Genomic DNA, 21075 nt, shown 5'->3' with positions numbered 1-21075 from the left:
CGCAAGCAAGATCCTGTGGCAATAAGGTAATCTAGGGATCTCGTTATAGCGTTCCCAAGTCTGGCCTGGCAGCTCACTATGTACCTACCCGTGTGGAGAATAAGCAAAGAAAAAGAAGAGTACCCCAGACAAAAATACATTTGAGTAAAGGCTCTCTTTGTGACTGGTCGGTAGCGCTTCTATTTTAATCACCCAATCGCCTAAAAAATATCCAGCTGCGGGTTAAAATCGACATCTTCCAACAGCGAACTCCACTGCGGCGCGTCCAACTCGGGCGCTACGGCCACAAACTCGGACCACAACTGTTCCCAGCCCTCTCCGTTGAGATCGTTGATCAGGGTACCTCCATCTACAGACCCGTCCATTATCTCCGTAGAAGAAGGCTGTACCCTGGCTGAGGGGCCGAGACCCGTGGGTGGTAGTACAGAGTCTTGGTCATCCTCGGTAGTCCGAACATCTTTCTGGAGCGTGGACATCAGAGTCTGAAGATTCTTTTGAATTCCTTCTAGCAGGTAGTTCGATTCCTGCTTCGACTTCTCCAGTGCCTGGTACGCGACCAGAACCTTAGCCTTGCGATCCTCCGCGTCCGGCGCAGAAGGGTTGAACGAGACGTCCATAGCCAGAATCAGAGCCGCGAAGAAGACGTGATGCATCACTGTCAAGAACTGCCCTGCTTTCAATCCAACCTCGATCCCAATCGCATCCATTGAGCGTCGCAGCTCCAGCACGCTCTGGGCAGATTGGATGCACACTTTGTGGGAGTATGCGTATCTAGGATTCGTGATACCTTCCAGATGATATGGTCGGTGGAGTCGGCACAGCCGGGTGTGGATGCTAAAATGGACGCTGATCCGCTGCCAGGCAATGGTGGGTCGTTTCTTACATATCTCCCGGCTTTGCTCGATACTGGCGGGGTCCGTTTTGAAGTGCACGGGGAGTTCGTTGAGGAGATTCTGGAATTTGGCATCCAGTTCAAGAATGGTGTCGTAATCTGGCTCAGTGGATCCAAGTAGTATAGATGGCAGGGCGTCGATAACTTCCCGAGACAGTGAGGCGGATTTCACTCGCATGAGAAAGGCGGACATGGAGGTAGGAACGGACAGGGGGAATTCCTGCTGAATGCCAGTTTGCGTGATGAATTCATCATCAGTATTGCTAGGCAAGTTGACATTCATGTGTTTTGGGTGGAAGATGTATGCTCCTTCATGTGGACTGCCATGAAAAGCAAGTAGCCTGTAATAGTTAGCACCGAATCGGTGAATCTATGCACAGCGGCAACACGTACCAGTCAGAGGCTACCATATTCCACCATACTCGTCTCTGAACTTCGATATCAATCATGTTACATCCCTTCAACCGCCGCTCCTCGCGGCTTTTGGCGGTATCTAAGCGGTGTACTTGCATCTCTCGTGCCATCAATAGACAACGATGCCGAAGAAGATGTACTTTGAGTGGAAACCCATCGGTGTTCATCAATATGTGAGCCATAGTACCAATAGCCACAAGGGCTGTAGTCGATGCTTGGATGTGGAGACGCGGATGTTCCAGAATCTCCATGGCAAAGCGAGAATACGTCTTGAAAGCCGCCTTGGCTTCTTCACGAGTAGATTGTAAGGTCCCAAGAAGCCGGGGTGTCCAGACCAGAGAGGCTCCAGCAAATATGCTAAAAAGCAACATCAAGTTCGCCGCAGAAGGCTCCTCATCTTCCAGCAAGCCATCGTAAGTCGTTTGGAGTAATTCTTTTGTTGAAGGGATGTGGAGAACCCCAAACGTGGGTTGCAGTGTAGTTGCAAAGTGGTTAAACAGCTCTCGAGCCTGTCGTAAAGGAGGAAGTTTCCTCGCATAATCGAATATCGTAGGCCCTTCTTCATATTTGTCCAGGGCAGCCAAAAGGTGGCAACTGAATGGGGTGACATAAGGGCTATTAGAAGCCTGTCGCTTGTTAGGGTATGAAATTTGTGTAATCCATAGAAGGTTTATTCAACATACTAAATCTTTTGGTGGATAGACGCATTGACGCTTCCCAGCTGGCTCTGGAGATGTATTTGACCTTTTAGCCAATGCTTCTTCCAACCTGCGTATTCGAAACAGAAGCTCATCGGTGTTACTTTGGGGACGGTTAGCGCTGGGTACATTAGACCAAAACTGCGCTAACTTACTTTGCAGCTAGCTCTGTGTGAGCAGAATCTCGATCTGCAGCATTCTTATTGGAATGAAACGAAGTGGATTCCATCAATGCTTCTGTGACAGGCACATCTTCGGGGCTCTGGCCGGGGTATTCGCATGAGATCTTCCTGATTACACAGTTCGAGCAGGGTTGTGCACGATCACAACGTCGTTTCTTCTCGCGACACTCGCGACATGATAAGGGTGGCTTATTCCACCTGTGGATCGTTGCGATGGGATTACCCCTGTTCTTCCGTTTCATGCTGTCCTATAACTGGTCCCTAAATTGGCGTCTTGTTATGCTAGACGTATGTCGGTCGGGTGGTCCGCGGATGTCCGCGGACAGATAATTCTTATATGAGATATAGCGGCCCCAAGTACAAAGAAATAGTTTATCTGGTGGAATCCAATAAGAAAGATCTATGTTGACGAGTGTTTGACGGCGTTACGGTGACCCTAGATGACTGGCGAGTCCGCGGGAGTCCGCGGGCTGATCACCCAAAGCGGTTAGCGTCGTATGTAATCTGTGACGGGTAGAATCAATATCCAACCAGGAGACTTTATTACGAATACCTTCGCATTACGGCCCAATCTTCGCTCTGGAATCTCGGATTCGGAGGAGCTTCATTCCCCGCGCCCAGTGTGCTTTGCTTGTCCGCCATCTCTCTATCAAGTTAATTGCTGGGTCTCTCCCTTCCCGAGTCTGTTCTGATTAATGTCAATCAGGCTTGGCCCTAGCCGGGGCGCCCTGCGCGTCGCGCGCAGCTTACCTCGAGCGATACCGAGCTTCGCCTACTCCATCAGAGGCTATGCCAGCAGCAGTTACCCTCCATTTGCATTCACCTGGCTCACAAAATCGCCGGAAGCTATAGTAAGTTACCTCGCTACCTGAGATATCCCTAACCCATACTGACAACTGTCTCAAGACCACACGAGATGTCTTATCGTCCCTTCCATCCTCCCCAACTCCACTACTCGCCCAAGACTCGGTCCCATTACTGCTTGTCACCCCGAGCTTCGCGCATTGGCTTGAACCCTCCGATGAATTCCTCCCCAAATTGATGCGCCAGCTTTATGGCAACGATTCAAACACAAACACACTCTATGCCGTCGCCGCTGTAATCGATAAGATTCCCGAGAGCTCCGCTCTAAGCAATCTAGAGTCTGAAGGCTTGTCTCTTTTGGCTATTGACAAGGAGAACGTACATGGAAAGGCTGCACCTCCTCGTCGCTTTGGAGAACCTGCAAATGAGGAATCTGACATTCTGGTCTCGATCCACAACGAACAAAAGAGCCAAAGCCCTACTGGCGTCACTCATGAAATCGGCCTGCGCCTAGCGAATACCGTGTTCGTCAACGGCAAGGAATCAACTCTTCTTGGCATGCAGTGGACTCGTGATAATACCACGAATGCATATACCCTGGACAGTACGATAAATATGACGAGTTGTGCTGTCAAATCTACATCGTCCGCTAGTACCAGCCCTCATCTCAAACTCCCTCTCTATCCTATTGGTGACAGGAGAACGGTGATCGCCAGCATGGGGAACATCCTACGGCAGATTTCGAAATCATCAGACCCCAACTCGCAGGAGCCCATTCCTGCATCCTCCGAACTGGAGAAGGATCTCCCTCGGTATATTAAAGAACACAATATAACCGATCAAAGGGTTTCCGTTTGGGCTCTGGTTGAGAAACCGGATATCAAAGTCGGAGATCCCAGCTTGCCAACACGGGACTACCTAATCCAATCATTATCTCAGGGTGGTAAACTGCACCGGGTCGTGAGTGGAGGTGGAGGATGGGGCAAGAAGCAAGGCCTTCTTTCCTTGGACCCTGAGATCAGCTTCTCAGGCTCTGCCCAGCGGCATGCGCTGGTTGGCCTAGACCAACTTTTCAATCCCAGCGCAGATGCCGAGATGGATCTACCACCATTCCTTGCGAAAGGCCTAGTTGGAGAAGACCTTTCCCTGCTGTCGCAGGTCGCAACAGCTGGTGATTTTATCCAATTCTTCGTGTCGGTGGACCCGGCATCCATTCAGGACGCTGTTCCAAGTAATGCTGGCCGTTCAGACGGTAACATCACATACCGCTTTGGAATGGTCTCAAAAGCTGAAGAAAGATCTCCATCGGACATGATGGATGGAAACGATAACATCACTGTGGTGCCGAACTCGTTCGGAGCACTGTCTGAGAAGTCGATTTCATACACTCAACCCATGGCGCAAGGTGGAGAAACTCCGGGATCCAGTACTAAGCTCGATATCCCCGGATGCCAGGTTGTTGTGAAATCTGTATAATAGTGGACCTTCTAGGAAGGACTGTATGTAACATTAGAAGATATCTATTCCTCCAGACGAGAAAAAGCAGGAATTATGTAAAAAATGAAATGCTGGCAAGTTGACGTATACAACACGGTGGAGACTTAGCGCCAATACCACGTGACCAAAGCACCAGCGTGGTGGCCTCTGACCTCGTAGCACTCTCCAACCTCTCCGATCACAGCAACCACCCACGTCCAACGGCTTGAGTCAGCACATCTCGAGTCTCCCACCATCAATTAAAAGCTCTGAATCCCCCTTGAGACTCCGCCTGAGTCCCTTATACCATCAAAATGGCCACAGAACTTTGGTACGTCGTCATCAAGCCGCCTTCAGCCCCCCCTGGGTGCTTGACAGCTATCGAGCTTCAGTCTTGCTGTCTTGCACCTCAGGCTCTGCTAGAATTGATGAATATCTGCTAACATCTGTCGCTTTAGCCCCGTTTACGCGGTGAGTCCAGCTCCAGCTTAGCTTCCTCGATCCCGCAGCGCTCGAGTCCGATCCGTTGCCCTCCGTGCCCCGAATAGCTCCCCCTCCACGTCAATGAACATATACATCCAGAAAGGCTCAACGGCATTACTGACTCTTATCTTCAGCCCTTCTTCGGTGCGCTGGGCTGCACGTCCGCCATCGTCTTCACCTGCTTCGGCGCTGCCTATGGTACCGCCAAGGCTGGTGTCGGTGTTTGCAGCATGGGTGTCCTCCGCCCCGACCTGATCGTTAAGAGTACGTCAAGCTCAATATCTCGATAAGCTCGAGCTATCGCTATTCTCCGACTACGATTTGCTAACGATTGTGACTTGTAGACATTGTCCCCATTGTCATGGCTGGTATTATTGGTATCTACGGTCTGGTCGTGTCGGTCCTGGTCGCCAACGACCTGACCCAGAAGCTCCCCCTGTACACTGGTTTCATCCAGCTCGGTGCCGGTCTGGCTGTCGGTCTGGCTGGTCTTGCTGCCGGGTATGTCTGCTCAACTCCTCTCCTGAACGGTCGACCCACTTGGCTGTTTCATGTCTAACCTTTACCTTGTGCTGTAGTTTTGCTATTGGTATTGTCGGTGATGCTGGTGTCCGCGGAACTGCTCAGCAACCTCGTCTCTACGTCGGAATGATTCTGATTCTCATTTTCGCTGAAGTCTTGGGTAAGCACTTCTTGACCTCTTGTCAGTCCCTAAGTGGATCGCTCTAACTGCTTGTTACATTGTAGGTCTGTACGGTCTTATCGTCGCTCTTCTCATGAACTCCCGCTCTAGAGCTGAGTGCTAAACGAGACACATCTCGTCGCACGCGGAAACCGAATCTTGGACCTATCGACCCTTTGCAAGATGGGCGATGCTTCGCTTCCGATATGCTCTTGCTCAAGACCCTCAGCCCGGACATCGGTGTGCCGTAGGACCGAGGACGAACGCGATGCAAGAATGGGAAAAGATTTCGGCTATGATAAACTTATTTGACTCGGTGAAGGGATTTGTGATGATCGTGGTATGTAGGATCGGGGAATAGCTCTCGAGCATTCAATCCTGAACTGGTGGAACTGGTTGTGGGTAGATATTGGCTTCTTTTTTTTTTAACATTGCATGAACGCGCGCTGGATTACTGTACTTTATACGGGTCTCGTCTCGATTTGGGACTGGATCCCCTCCCTTTTCATCTGCAGTGGTAGAAGGGCTCGACAAGTTCCTCGTCGGCCCGGATGCCCTCCTGTGGACAAACCCTCTCTCAATCTTTTTATTTCTCTCGGTTTGGCTCTTTCGTGTCCTTTCTTTCTCCTTTACGTCTGGTCTGTCGGGGCTTTTGTATTTGGTATGATATAGCAATCCCGATTTGTGCATTACCTTGCTTATGCGCCATTCGACTGTAGAATAATGGCTAGAGATTACGAGACGTCTGGTGTTATTACTGAATCAAATCCTTTGTTGTTGTCTCTAGCGGGACCAAGTAAGAACATCAGGAAGTCAAACACAGTAGCAGCAGCAAGACAGATATCAAAGAACAAGTCTATTGTGGAGTCCGCAATGCATGAGGGCCACAACGCCACAAAGGAGAAAAAAGTCAACAGCCGTTGGCCATAGGAGGATACCAGCCAGCAATCGGTTCGAGGAGAGGGAAGGAGAAATGGTGATGATTGGATATTTGATAGAGTATAGGAGCGGACAAGAGAAAAGAGAAAAAAATTTCACGCAATGTACGAGAGCCAGTAAAAAAGGGAGATATATGCCCAGCAAAACTCAGACAAGACTAACCCTTAACCCAAGACGATGCAAGACGCAGGCCAAAAGATGCATCCGATGAAGAACCGATCAAAAGGAGAAGGAAAATAAAGGAAACGAGGAGAGGAAAACAAGGCTGAAAAAAGTCTAAGCCTTGTCGAGTTTCCGTCTAAGGGTGCGTGTCCTCCGCATCAGCTTCTTGAACTTGTGCTTCTTCATCTTGATCTTGCGCCGTCTCTTGGTGCTGATCGCATGCATGGTCCGGTTGTGGCGCACACGCTCAATGTATGTCATGCCAGAGGTGGACCCGGTAGGAGCATCGATGGTGAATCCATGCTCGGGATCCTCCATATCACTGCGAACGAAGGGGCCGGTGGAGGCCTCGTAGGTCTTGCGACCGTCAGCATGGCGCTGCTCCCGGATCGTCAGGACAGTGGAGTAGGTCGAAGTTTCCTGCTCAGTCAGGGCATCGGCCGAGGACTGCATGTCCATAGGGACGGGAGGAGGGGGAGGGTGGAAGGGACGGAGACGACGGGTGTATTCCTCCACGGTCATTCCGGCCTCGGGACCATCGAGCATGCGCAGATCCCCGTTCGCATCGGTTGTGAAGCTCTGGTGAAGCTGGTTGAACTGGTCCTCGGACTCGGCCATGACGGGTGCCGGGTTTTCCATGGTCTGGACAGTCGAGGAAAGGGTGAAGATGACATCGTCAGCCTCGTTCTTCAGGAACTTCTTTGAGAAGATCGCATCGAAGGCTTCGGGAGTCGAGATGGGAGGGACGGTGGTGGTCACGGAGATGGGGCGATGGATGGAGAAGAAAGAGGCGACGTGGACGTCTGTCAGAACCCGTTAGCTATGATCAACAGAGCGGAGCGAGAGAAAGAAAGAATATAGTAAAGCTCCAAGGAACTAACCATGCGGCTGGCGGTGCTGGGTCGAGGGGACACTCGGAAGCTTCGAAAACGCCGCATGCTGCTGACTAGCTTTCGAAGAACCGTTCCGAGCACCATTCTCCTTCCCACGTCGGCGGGCAGACTTGCCCTTCTCGCCAGACGAGTTCACACCCTTCGCCGGGGTCGAGGTATCCATTCGGCGAGAGCCATCGCTGGGCGGGACCGGCGGTTTTGAGGAGGAAGAGGAGTACTGACGCTGGTGCACATGTCGGGTTGCGCCGAGCACGGAGGAAGGGACATTCTGGGTGGAACGAGAGATGCCGGACAGAGGCGCCCATGCAGCCCGGCGTAAGGACGTTGACAACATGGTTGGCGTGGGACCCAGCAACTGGGGAAGACGGTGAAGATGAGTCTGAATCGGAGGCGAAATCGTCGGGTCGGAACCCGGAGCCTCTGATCATGCGGCGCTTATGTAATTTTTATGCCTCAGGTGTCTTGACATCCCGGAAGTAGATCATGCGGATCAACGTCCAGCGGCTAAATAAAAACTATCAATGAAATTTGCTTTTCGTTTTGTACGTATACTTGGATTAGGTGGCTGAAATACAGCAGTAGCTTCGAGAAGAGTAATAGTCTGACTTCATTCGGGATGAAAATATGAATCAAGGAAATTGTTATGATACAGAGGCACAGACGTCAGTGTAACACAGCTGCAGGGACAAAACAAGTGGTATCATCCTGCATGATCAACAGAAAAAAAATAGGAGAGAAATGACAGATATGAAGTAGAAATTGAAATGAAATGAAGAAAAGACACCGTCGCTGAAACCGAAGCATAGCAGTAGGTAGCGAAGTCGACCGGGCTTTTTTGTATGCAACGTAACCGACCCAAGGATTGTGGCAGAGAGCCGACGAGTCCTCTAAATGACGCCTCGTGAAGGATAGGAGTAGAAAGAAGGTGAAAGGAAAAGGAAATAGGAGGGAAAGGAGTAGAAGAGGAAAAATAAAACAAGGAGGGAAGGTATGTCACGTTGTAGATGACAGAAAGAAATGGAGCCGCCGAGGTATGCAACAAAGGTGAAAAAAGGTAGGGCTAGAGAGCTCGACAAGAAACGAAATCAACTTCGTGGCAACAATGACGTTCATAACAAAGGCCACCAGTACTCTTTTCTTTTAAAAAAAAAATGCCGCTGCCTTATAGTATTAAGGTATGCAGGTTCTTCTGAATAATCATGTCTTGTACTGAATCCATGGTGGCCTTCAGCAGGGTAGTGTCGGTGGCATTGGTTCGGTGGATATAGATCTCGCGATCAGGAATGCGGTTGATACCGCGGAATCGGTCGGAAAAGTATCGTACAGCAGCGTCAAAGTCGGTGTTAGAACCAGTGTAGTCGGGGAAGTGTTTCGAAATGTTGGAAATCTCGAGTTTGCCCTTGAACAGATCCATCTTGTTCAAGAAGAGAATGATGGGCTTGCGCTTGAACCACTCGCCATTGACGAGTGACTCAAACAGCATCATCGCTTCGTGCATTTGGTTCTGTGCGAGAAAAAGAAATGAGTAAAATGTTCCGCCAGCTAGACAATTCCAAATGCCAAGGGCGGACTTACCGCGTTCTGGTCTTCGACCAGGCACTGATCGTATCCAGACAAGGCGACCATGAACAGCAAACATTGCACTCCCTCGAAGCAATGAATCCACTTCTTCCGTTCTGAGCGCTGACCTCCAACATCCATCATACGGAAATTCATCTGACCCAATTCGAATAATGTTTCCGTGATACCCGTTGTCCGAAGTCGAGCTTGAAGCATGTCTTGATTATCGGGGAGCCAGTTGGGCGTGAAAATGCGATCCAGGGAGTCATAAAAGCTAGACAAAACGGACGTCAGCATGAAACCCCGGCGGGCAGAGGGAGAGGGTCAGACTTACTAATACAGATTATCATGAAGGGCGAATTCGTGTCCTCGAGCAACGGCCTTTTGAACACCAGCGTCTTCCCACATTTCCCTCATCGCATCGCGGACTGTGAGATCGGAGAAGGCCTCGTCGGATCCTACGTCCGGTTCTGTACCTTCTAGCAGGTCCGCCGATTTCTATACGAATGAATTGATCAGCCCATCATCCGATATAACTGAGCGTCGAGAGTGCAAGCGTACCTTTGTAGCCTCATGCTCAAAATTTATGCTTTCAGAGTTCATGATATCCAATAGAACCTTGAAGGCAATGACAACGTTTGAGTAGATGACCGCTCGCGTTTGGTGACGCTCTTCCTCGGGGAAACCTCCGCTGTGAATGATTCGCATTTGCTTGATAATGGTTGACTTCCCGGACTCTCCCGCACCTGCCGACAAGTTAGCACACATCCGGATCGCCACAGTCTTCAAATAAAGTATTCCCACGCACCTAGCAGCAGAATCTTGATCGTCCGATCCATTGTCTTCTTGTCGTTCTTGATGGTTCGTTCGATCCGAGCATTACGCGACAGAGCTTCCTTGTCCGCCTCGGCGGGTTTGGAATTGATGCAGCCCATGATTCACGGTTGAGGGATATGACGGACGAGATTCAAATGCCCTGGATTGATTGTCGTTAGCAAATAGTTCAAGAGAACTTGTCGCGACTTTGAGAATCGGCGCATCAACGGTACACTGGTCACATCTGAATCAGGGATGCGATAGTCCCGCGCCACACTGGACGAGATGCTGAAACACCCGAGACCTTGACAGACTCGAGAGTACGAGCGGGCCGGCCGCTCGGTGTCTTTCGAAGCCTCAAAGTCCACTTTGAAAGGAGATGCGCATACCTAATATCCAAAGAAGCTTGTCCACCGTTTGAATGACCCACGCGACAAATGCAAGTGGCCTTATCCAATGGCCTACCGGTGCAAGCTCTAGTCGGTTCGTTCCCCACACCCAGAACCTGCCACGTTCCGTAAAGGGATTCTGCGCCGCCCAGTTTCCAATTGGGCTAGATTATCCTCCGAGTCCAGAGTGCCGAGTCCGTAACGTGGTAAGGGCGACGTCGATTCGCAGGACGATTTAGGGCGCGGAAGGGACGAGGGATTGCGGGATTGAGAGGGGCGTAATGGTGCCGAAGTCGCGTAGTGATGTCGATGCGCGGAGTTTTCCAGAGTTTGAGCTCCCGAGGTGAGGATCTATAGCTGATTCGGTCCGATTGGCGCCAGGATTTCCAGAAACCGGCGTCTCCTCCAAAAAGGCTGCCCGAGTCCAACAGGGCAAGGGGGGATTCAAGTCCAGGGGGGTTGATGGATGTCACGAAGGGGAATCGTGAACCCGATAGGGAGGGGAGGGGGGGGGAGAGTGAGGGAGGGGAAGAAAGGGAAATGGAGAAGGGAAGAGATGAATCGGTAGAAGGAGAGAGTCAAGCGGAGCGCATAATAATTCAGCAGTAGCACATCTTTGCCGTCCCACGAGAAGTCCGGAAGAGAGTGAAGACGGCCAGACCGTCTAGTGTCTCGATGGTTTATCGTCGAGCGGCTCGACTGCGGAGGTTGAGGAATGCGTATTTGATGTACAATACGGAATATAGACCCGCTCGTAATAATCAACTGGGGAAAAGGCGAGGTTCTTTTTTTTTTACTTTTTTGCTTTTTTTTGCTTTTAGTTTCTGTGTAAATTCTGAGCTCACTAAATACGATCTAGAGCCTACATAATACTTCTAAACAATTGGACTCGGGTCTTGTCGTACCAGATGCTCCGTCGTACCGTACTCCGTCTCCGTCTCCGTTCTCCGTACAGTGTACGGAGAGTACAGTATACTAGTGTGGCATTTGTACAGGCAAAACCAGCAGAGAGGATCAGGGCACTAAGAAGATCCACTAGGAGAATGGGACCATGTCCCCCCCCCCCTTGTCTGATTTGCTCCAATAATACCATGAAACCATGATCAGATACGCAGATTACTGGACTATCGGGAATCCTGCATAAGTACGGAGAGTTACTCCGTACTTTCGTGCAGGTACGAGCTAATCATAGATGATATTATCTAGTATTATTATCAAGGAGTTTCATTCCTATTATGCCTGTACTTATTCACAGGAGCATACTCTTAAATCTCGTGTACATAAAATCACCAAACCAGTATATCATAGGCTTGGACATGTATATTAAACCCCGAAATGGCAGGCCTGCCTCCCGTCAGGCGTCTCCAGGTTTCACGTTCTCCTCGGGTCGATTGATCATTTCTTCATTATATACATTATATACACTCACAGATTGACAGGTCTATTTTCCCCTCATATGCGACCGTCAACATCGTGGGGAATGCGTCCGACCGATCTATCGTAATGGCGTGGCAGACTATTGACGCTCACCCCTTGAGTCTCGCCACCAATCAGAAGCAAAGTGAGGTTCTCGAATTTCTCGAATCATAGGGATTCTTCTTTTGCATAAGGTTGTCTCCTCCCTTGCATTTTTTGGCTCTTCCCTTCGTACAGTGCCCCAGTAGTTTACTCGATGGTATTCTATACACAGATTACTATTACCTACTATGATCATATTCCTTGGAGCCAACAAACCCATGTGAAGTTCCACTGACTCCATCGTGTTCGGTGACCGTAGCCCTGATCAGCCGCGGTGACCCCAGGGGCGGGCAAGGTGGATATAACTGTGGCGCCGCTCGTGGTTTTCGATGGTTCTTCGACTGTACGCCAAGCCACCATGCGGTCTACATGCTAGCGATCGGCACGAAATTGCTGAAACCGCGTTGGCGGGATACATTCAGCTGGGACTCAAGGGCACTAACTCACGTTAGTTAACGCAAGGAAAGTTCTGAAACGTTGGCGGAATCCTGGCCCCGGCGAGGATGACCCTTCGCCTGACGAGCTGTACTGCTACAGTACTCAGCCCAGTAGACCACCCGTGCACTCCGAATCGTTACGTCCGGCTCCTTACGACTCCAACTAGTCCCCCACAAGAGGAATTTGCTCCGGCGACCACCGGTGCTTCTCTTCCTTACTGCTTAGTTCGAGTGCACTGGTTTTGTCAACGGATGAACTAATCGCCCCGCATCCTTTTCATGACGCCAGGCTCATTTCTTTACCGAGGTCCACGCTTTGGCTGCAGCCTCATCATGGTCCCGCCTTTGTCTTTCTTATTTTCTCTCCCAGAGGCCACTTCCTCGTGGGCTAGCCAGCGCGTGGTGCAAAGATCTATCACTCCCCCCGATTACTACCAATCAGGGGTGTCTTATTTCACGAACATGGCGTCCTTTCGCTTAGTGGCGGACATGTCAAAAACCGTCCGAGAAACCATGGGAAAATTGACCCGTCAGGCTGGATAAAACAACAACAGTTCGGCAATAACAATACCATGGTGGAGCTTGTCATGGGCAGTCAAAACTCCACAAGAAAAACCAAAACCGCCCCCTGGGTCTTTTAAGCCCGTGCTCCCATGGAACAAGGCTTGGGATCACAAACCACTTTGTGTACAAACGTACCAACAACGAGCAAGTCTTGACTGGGACTCATTCATATAGGCGGTTTATACGTACTGCAAGACTCGATCTATGCTATCAGGAAAGGGCTTTCCCCCTGATCACAAAATACGGCACTTTCGGGTCTACAGTGCCTGTTTCTCTTACAAACCCCACACAAGGCTTCTTAACCAAATGTTTACTCATGAATGTTGATCATATGGTCCGTCCGCTCGTTTCTGTTCTCCACGCTCGCGACCCATCGAAAACGTGCACCAAAGAGGACTGGTTCCCCTTCGGTTCAACATTTCCGGTTTTATGGTTTGCGGTCCATCCGCCGTGCACGCGGGAATGAAACTAACGCAGGGGTCAGTCTTGATAAAGGCTAGGGTGTCAGGAGAGATTATTCCCCTATCATGAGAGCCACGCGAGTGCGATCGACTGCCCAGCATCCCGATCTGAGAGTGATTTATCTCCGACTGCACGTACTCCGTACATGATCAAGGAAATGGAGTTCCCATGCGTTGATCCACTTGACAGAGTACAAATTCTTATGGTTAAGGCTGCTGCCACCCCCTAGATTTCCTGCGCGCACTTCCTGGGGCCTTTTGTATTTCTAGCTGGCATAATAATACATAGTATTCTATATAGTGGAGTTTTATGGTAAGCTCAGAATCTTGACCAAACATCAAAATCATCTTAGTCATGCTTTGAAAGATAGCTAGATAAATACCAGTTACCTACTTAGATCGAGGGATATTATGTGGGATATCCGGAAAAATATCTCAGAAGACTTTCCGAAAGATCTAACTTCTACGGTACTCATGACGGGCATAGCAAAGGTCTAAGGCAGGGGGTGCGCACGGGAAATCTAGGGGGTGCAGCTGTCTCACCCATTCTTATTTCCGGCAGAAAAACATACATACATCTGACAGACTTGACAGATTCACAGCAGATGTATCGAAGAACAAAGTACATAACCGTAGACATGTAATCCAACTATCAAACGTGGAGTATGTTCTCAATTCATCTTACCTGCCATTAACATTGTTCGTACAGCGGACACTTATGATCACAGATAAGACTCCTGAGTTGTGTACTCCCTACTGTGGATAAAGCCGTCATATGTCCGGAAGCAAGGACCATGTGAAAAGATAAACAAACCGAAATCGGGGCAGATATACAAATCAAGAAAATGGAGTCTTTCTATGGACACCTTAACATTAGCTTCGCCGTTCTCCGCAGGTTCCGTTCCCTGAACTGACGAGTCCTACTTAATTCATCTCTAGCGCCCGCCGAAAAGATGGTTTAAGCTCCTAACGGAACTCTGCCAAAACAAAGGTCTCGCATTTAATTCGCTCACCATGTTTGCGCCGAAGATGGATCCAGAAAAAAAGCATTTTCCACATGGGTAATTTCCATTCAACGGCGATCACCAAGTTTTGATTTCGGACCTACTTCCCCCTCCAAATTCGTCACGACGATGCACAACGAAAACATAATAAACTTTGGCACACTTTAAAGTTTAGATACCACCTGCTCGGCGGAGGCTAGACGGTCTGGCGCTTTCATTATTAGTATGTAAAATTAGACCGAAATGAAGAGTCTAGGTCCAGACCATCGACAAATCGCAATTATCATACGTTATACTGTGCTGTAGGCATCTCCTGAGCCCTGACTACTTGAGGGGAAAGAGTACACATTCCCGTTAAAGAGAAGATCCCAACGGGCAAACATCCCAGAACCGTTGTCCGGTGGAACCTAGCAAATTAAACGTTGTCGATCAGCATTTGACAGCAAGCCTGATCCCTAGTCTTCAGGGGGAGATGTGCCCTGGCCGCCGGGTTCTCGGGATTTGCTCCGGTGGGAGACGCCCAACTTGGAACCATCCCTGCCAAGCTGTCATTTTTGTGAAAGATGGTCGTTTCGCGAATGATTGTTTTTGAAAGCCTTAACACGACTCGTGGCCTTTTGTTTCTATCTTTAGACTGCAGTGGTTGGGGATGGAAGCCTCCCGAGTCGCTGAGCTTACTGGGGTTTTAATACGTAGCTTGGGTGCTGAGATAGGCAGTTCTTGATGTTGGAATTGTCGACTCGTCACACAGTATCGAGTACTGGTTAAATTCGATTCATATGTCACATTCTTCCTGTGCTCGTGTCAAGGGTAATTGCGTTTGTTTATCCATCGAACCCCTGTGAGGATTGTACGAAGTACAGTACGTGGGGTGTCTATGCACAGGAATGTAGTGTCGTCCTTTTGTCCTTGAATTTGATATCCCTGTCAAGCCGCTCGGAACGAGGCGAGAACTTCTTTGATCTGCAGTGATTGTCATTCGATACAGAATTATCGTTCACGGGTCCCCTTCGGCTTCGTGGAGCTTTCTCGTACGCTTTCTTACTATGTAATGTACCTTGTTTAGCTTTCTACAGGGTTCTGGCTCTTGTATTTGTGGTCATTAAATGCCTCCCACGCCAGTCTTGCTCTTGAGATGTATTCAACATGTATTTACCCAAGAGAAAGATCAGTATTGGTCAGAATGTTGTGAATTACCGACCACTACACCTATCTGGAGAGGATATAGAAAGATTTCATCTTCAATTGTCAGACCTTCCCCGACATCCATTTGCATGCATTAGTAAACCCGTGGTCCTCTTCCATGCAGCTATTCTATATATCTCTAAAATGGCGTATGTCCTGACGGGGCACAAGATGCTGCGTTCCTTCGAGGATTTTCCATGTCAAGTCGAGAGTAAGCCATTGATATCAAGCTAGTGTGACGACGGCAAGGTCGGCTAATCGTTGCGAATATTACTATACAAACATCTTCCTTTCTCTAGCTTCATTAGAGCTGCGGCAAATTAGGCTTGGTGCTGTATATATGAGGTGTAACAACTTAATGACATTACTATTCTTGACTCTCTGTTTCATCTGGACGTTATGATGATAACCACCGCGGTTTTGTTATGAGTCTAGGCGGCTTGAGGGATAGACTACTATGTCTATATTCAATCTGAATATTTCTTTGATTCGCCATGGTTAAGTACTTCCTTTGCATCCTTTTCATGGAGGGTGTACTAGCTACATATTTGAAACGGTGATATGTACTACCCTTGACGTCGAGAAAGGACAGTCATATCTGAGGAAATTGGTTGCGTACTTGAGGTTGATAGGAAACCGAAGAAACAACCTTAATGACTTTTATTTTCGGACCTTCGACGTCTCGTCCAGCTGCAAATTACATTTCCTTCTCAGGTACTGCAACACGAAAAAAGGCTGGGTGGATCTCAGGTTCGAACCTGCTTGTACCGATTCCTCAAAGCATGTGACGGCAAGGTATATATATCTTCGATGATGATCCATATGGTGGTCGACCAATTTACAGGACATGGACAGAGACTCCAGAATAGACATACCTAATCAGAACTATCTTTCTGTTAGAGCCATAGTCAAATCCAATTGTGCGGGGCCCACATATCCTCCAGAGATTTCGCTCCAACCAGCTCTAGAAAACCTCTACAATGCAAGCCCGGGGATGAATTGGAAACATGAAGTTATCTAATGAGAAGTGTCGAAGCTCATTACTTTTCGGCTATATATTGCATGTCGATTATATAGAAGTATAAGTCATTATTGGAATTTAAGTCCAATTTATTCCTGGACCTCGCGATCTATAGAAGTTGTGTAACAACACATGCGGGCCTTCCCAAACAGGCAATGCTGCAGCGGGCTGACTCATCCAAGGGGCATGTGACGACATCCCCTCAAGAACCCCAGCCGTGCGGAGAAGGCAGCTATCCTCTGAACCAGCTCTCAATCAGTCAACAATCAGTGATTCTATTCTCAATTTATAAGCTTTCTGCCTAGGCTGCTGGCCAGGCATCTATTCACAAGGATGGTCCAGCCATTCCACGGGTTCGTGCCCCCTATCTATAAACTCCGCTGAGGAGCCTAACTGACTCCAATCCAGTGACGACATTAAGAAGGGGGCGATATATCTCAGCAGTGTGGAGATTGAAGAAGCAGAAGGCCTTCTGAGCGATGATGATGGATTTGAGAATAATGTCTTTGTGCAAAGCACGCCAACGCCTCGGCGCTGCTGTAAACAAAGAACTCGTCTCCGCACGGCCAAGAGAGTTGTGACCATTGGTTGTATGGGCCTTCTTCTTTATGGCCTCCTTCGAGGCTTCTATGGTACATATCCACAGTAACCCTATTATTTCAAGATGATTACTGACCCAATGGCCCTTATTAGCTACTCCAGCTGAGCCTACCGAGCCATCTTCCCCGCAGCAGCAGTCACGACCAGCCATCTGCCAGACACCAGAATGCATTCACGCAGCGTCGGAGATACTTTACAACTTGGATCCCAACCATGCGAAAGTCGATCCTTGCACCAACTTTGACCAGTTCGTTTGTGGTGGATGGCGGGAGCGCCATGACATGCGGGCTGACCAGGGCTCAATCTTCGCTGGAACCATCATGGCGGAGAACTCTCAGACCCGACTGCGCCATATACTTGAGCGTTCAGAGCCCCCCGAGAAGGTTGACACAGACAACTTCCAGAAGCTCAAGGCTGGTTATGATGCCTGCTTGGACGAATCCGGTGTCAGAGAGCGTGGTACAAAGCCTCTAGCAGACCTCCTGACGGAGCTACAAAACGTCTACCCTACGAATGGTGGGCTTGCCACTGGAACAAAGGACCAGCTGACTGAAGCGCTCTTGTTCCTTATGAAGTCGGGCGTCGAGGCTTTGGTCTCTACGAATGTTTCCGTAAGTCTTCCTTATTACATTGACTCTTCACCATTGGCCTTCATAAAACATGGACTGATGAATTTAGCCTGATGATCGGGATCCTGATAATGTGGTGATCTTTACGTCACCGCCTCGAGAGATCGGTCTTCCTGCACGAGAGTACTATAACAATACCCAAACGGTTGCCGATTACACGCAGGTCTTGAAGAAAGTTCTCGGAGGATTCGGCGGAAACGACAAGATCGCCGAAAATATTGTTGCCTTTGAGACAAAGCTCGCAGATGTGACCCCGGATACCGCAACTCAGGAGGATGTTACCAAGTACTACAACCCGCTTAGTATCAAGGAAACCGAATCCCTGGTTCCTGAGATCTCCTTCACAGACGTTATTACGGAGCTCGCACCACAGGATTACAAGAGCGACCGCTTGATTGTGGGATCGCCATCTTATATGAAGGCTCTGTCGAAGATCCTGAATGACGCTTCGCGCGAGACGGTGTCATTCTTCTTGCAGTGGAAGCTCATCCAGGCCTACTCAAGCATCATTGAAGACGAGACGATTACCCCTCTCCGTCAATTTGATAACAAGCTCCAAGGCAAGGATCCACAGGCGACCGAAGAGAGATGGCGCAAGTGTCTCAGACGTCTGGATGGAGGCCTCGGATGGAGCTTGAGTCGATTCTACATTCTTGACTCATTCTCAGAAGAGTCGAAGAAGCTGGGCGACCAAGTTGTATCGGATATCAAGGAGCGATTCGTGTTCACTCTGACTCAGACGCCTTGGATGTCACCAGACGTGCGAAAGCTGGGTATCAAGAAGGTGGAGAACATTGTGCAGAAGATTGGATTCCCAACCAAGAGTCCCAATGTGATGGATGCGCACGATGTGGAGAAGTATTACCACGGCTTGGATATTTCCAAGGACAAGTTCTTTGAGAATGAGCTTGCCGTGGCTAAATTTGATCTTCAGAATGAGTGGTCGAAATTGGGGAAGCCAACAAACCGTGATGAATGGGACATGACTGCACCAACTGTCAATGCCTACTACAACCCTCCAGGGAATGAAATTGTCTTCCCAGCGGGTATTATGCAGCCACCAGCGTTCTACGGCCCTGCTGCTCCGCTGTACCTGGCCTATGGTGCATTCGGTGCCGTCAGTGGTCATGAGCTCTCCCATGGTACGTAAGAACATGTCAAGCCGAAGAACTTATCCTCCCTGATTTAGCAGAACTAACCATTTGTAGCATTTGATTCCACCGGTCGGCACTACGACGAGACCGGCAACTACACGAACTGGTGGGACGACGACACCGTCAAGGCCTTTGAGGAGCGAGCCCAGTGTTTTGTGGACCAGTATTCGGCTTTCACCGTCGAAGGGCCTGGCGACAAGCTTCTTCATGTCAATGGCCGGTTGACCTTGGGCGAGAACATTGCCGACGCGGGTGGCCTCACGGCCTCATTCCACGCATGGAAGAAGCACGATGATAAGTCTCCCGATCTTCACCTGCCAGGATTGGAGGACTTTAGCAAAGAGCAGCTGTTCTTCATCTCGTATGGAAACTGGTGGTGTGGCAAGACCACCAAGGAGGCTGCCGAGCAGGCGATCTACAACGACCCGCATGCGCCCAAGTCGGCACGGATCATTGTGAGTTTGGACTCGTCACTACATTGTTGAAGAACCATAGGGCTAATGTAACGGTCGCAGGAAACCATGGCAAACTCGAGAGAGTTCAAGGATGCATTCAGCTGCCCAGAGAAGAAGCCTGTCTGCAAGCTTTGGTAGGTGACACAGGCTCTACTGTTAAGATAGAGCTGTGCTTTGATTGTTCGGGAGAGTTTGTATTTCTTGTTGAGTTTACACATCATCACTTTTGTATGCATTCTGTCCTCCCACGAGGGGGAATTGACTCTCCTCACTTGAGGAGAGCCAACCTGTAGGCGTCCATAGCTATATCATAAGCATCATTCATATCCTTTGGTCCTTCTTTTCTCACCGATACGAGAAGCATCAAGTGTAAGATTTACCAAAAAAGCACCTTCTCCGCAAGCTTATCGTGCAGCTTCCCCTCCCGCGGCGATCCCTACGATCCCTGCGATTGCTTTTTTGAGTTAGCCTAGTCAAGGCAAGCACAAAGATCCCGTCTCCCCAAGCGAACCTCGCAGATCATGAGGGGCAGTCAGCTTGAGCCTTGAGGCAGGGAGATCAGCTCGTTCAAATTGGACTGTCCGACGAAAGATGGGGGACTTCCGCCCTTGCTCCGGACCCCGGTCGTTTCATGGTTAATATATGTATTCCACAATTGGCAATAATTGCCTTGCGAGAAGTCAGTAACAAAAGCCGACGATCTCGGGGGGGGGGGGGGGGGGGGGGGAGAATCATGTGAAAGGCCCTTAAACTCGAAATTGCGGGTTGCATACCCAACCAGCTGACCAGGGCTAAATTAAAGAGACATCCCAAAAGTACCAAAAAGCACCAGTGCAGGGGCTTGGCATTGGCGGCTGGTGGAACCGGGGGGCTAAATAATCGAGAGACACAGATCAGCATCAAGCAGAGTTCCCGGGACGATGGGTTGAGTGGCATACAGGATCAAGTTTATCGACAGTCCTCCCTTCCGGTGGACTGCCTGCATGAGACATCACTGCAAGTAGTCATCGCAATGGGACAGGTCCAAGAGGCGTGCAGAGCTGAGCTCCATCTATCATCTTTCTTTGGCGGGATCCAGAGTCGCGTCACCCTGAGCCGACTAAGTGGAGATGGCATAACGGCGGCAGCAGCGGCCAACCAGCGGGCGCCCTGGACAGCCTAATGGAGTCCATAGAGGTTCGCTTCATTAGGGCGAATAGGAGAGTCTGGTCAAATGGGGCGATGACCTATCAATTCGACTGTGGTGCCATTCCGGATCACTGTCGAGTTCCCTTTGTGGGCTTGTTCATCTCTTCACATCTGGATGGTGGTGGGAAGTGTGGAGGGGGGGGAGGGGCGTTTGTATATTGTACTCCGTATATTGTATACATGGTACTGTATAGATCAATGTTGAGCTTGAGAAGTCGATGAAAGCGTAGGAAGAAAGTAAAAGGAGGTTGGACCCTCAGGGGCCGTGGCAAGAACGGGTTTACCAGTAAACCAGTTACCCAGCGTTCGCCCAGTTCCGCCGCGCCGGGTCAACTTCCCCAACTCCACTTGACTCTCCGAGCAAAAACAGAGCTGTCACTCATCCTTTCTTCCCTTTGAATCTCGAATTCCTGCTTGAAGCCTTCCCATACTTCTCTCCCTCCCAAGGTCATGTCGTGCAAGCGTCATC

The 21075-nt window shown here is 49.6% G+C and overlaps 6 protein-coding genes across 6 annotated transcripts; 3 read left to right on the top strand and 3 right to left on the bottom strand.

The window, feature by feature from the left end:
- Positions 1–200: 200 nt before the first annotated feature.
- N7496_001311 (uncharacterized protein) lies at positions 201–2428 on the bottom strand (the record flags this gene model as incomplete). The annotated part of the gene is made up of 4 exons (XM_056694242.1): positions 201–1233; positions 1286–1932; positions 1990–2107; positions 2160–2428. The coding sequence occupies 4 exons, from the start codon at positions 2426–2428 to the stop codon at positions 201–203; spliced, it is 2067 nt and encodes a 688-aa protein (XP_056560971.1).
- A 799-nt stretch (positions 2429–3227) lies between these two features.
- On the top strand, positions 3228–4466 carry N7496_001310 (uncharacterized protein; the record flags this gene model as incomplete). Its single annotated transcript, XM_056694241.1, has 1 exon — positions 3228–4466. The coding sequence occupies one exon, from the start codon at positions 3228–3230 to the stop codon at positions 4464–4466; it is 1239 nt and encodes a 412-aa protein (XP_056560970.1).
- Positions 4467–4780: 314 nt separating this feature from the next.
- Positions 4781–5755, top strand: N7496_001309 (H(+)-transporting V0 sector ATPase subunit c; the record flags this gene model as incomplete). Its single annotated transcript, XM_056694240.1, has 6 exons — positions 4781–4797; positions 4925–4937; positions 5084–5213; positions 5294–5450; positions 5528–5631; positions 5697–5755. 6 exons carry the CDS (start codon positions 4781–4783, stop codon positions 5753–5755), a joined length of 480 nt encoding a protein of 159 aa, XP_056560969.1.
- A 1091-nt stretch (positions 5756–6846) lies between these two features.
- On the bottom strand, positions 6847–7991 carry N7496_001308 (mitochondrial 37S ribosomal protein mS38; the record flags this gene model as incomplete). The annotated part of the gene is made up of 2 exons (XM_056694239.1): positions 7614–7991; positions 6847–7535 (listed from the first exon to the last, which is right to left on the bottom strand). The coding sequence occupies exons 1-2, from the start codon at positions 7957–7959 to the stop codon at positions 6847–6849; spliced, it is 1035 nt and encodes a 344-aa protein (XP_056560968.1). The 5' UTR covers positions 7960–7991.
- Positions 7992–8787: 796 nt separating this feature from the next.
- On the bottom strand, positions 8788–10120 carry N7496_001307 (guanine nucleotide-binding protein subunit alpha; the record flags this gene model as incomplete). Its single annotated transcript, XM_056694238.1, has 5 exons — positions 8788–9129; positions 9201–9459; positions 9520–9683; positions 9747–9931; positions 9994–10120. The coding sequence occupies 5 exons, from the start codon at positions 10118–10120 to the stop codon at positions 8788–8790; spliced, it is 1077 nt and encodes a 358-aa protein (XP_056560967.1).
- A 6793-nt stretch (positions 10121–16913) lies between these two features.
- On the top strand, positions 16914–19556 carry N7496_001306 (M13 family metallopeptidase; the record flags this gene model as incomplete). Its single annotated transcript, XM_056694237.1, has 6 exons — positions 16914–16933; positions 16989–17212; positions 17274–17791; positions 17859–18951; positions 19018–19418; positions 19479–19556. 6 exons carry the CDS (start codon positions 16914–16916, stop codon positions 19554–19556), a joined length of 2334 nt encoding a protein of 777 aa, XP_056560966.1.
- Positions 19557–21075: the final 1519 nt, after the last annotated feature.

The sequence above is a fragment of the Penicillium cataractarum genome, assembly GCF_028827025.1.
Source record: "Penicillium cataractarum strain IBT 29864 chromosome Unknown utg000001l, whole genome shotgun sequence".
Taxonomy (NCBI): domain Eukaryota; kingdom Fungi; phylum Ascomycota; class Eurotiomycetes; order Eurotiales; family Aspergillaceae; genus Penicillium; species Penicillium cataractarum.
This window is presented reverse-complemented; position numbering and strand designations above follow the sequence as displayed.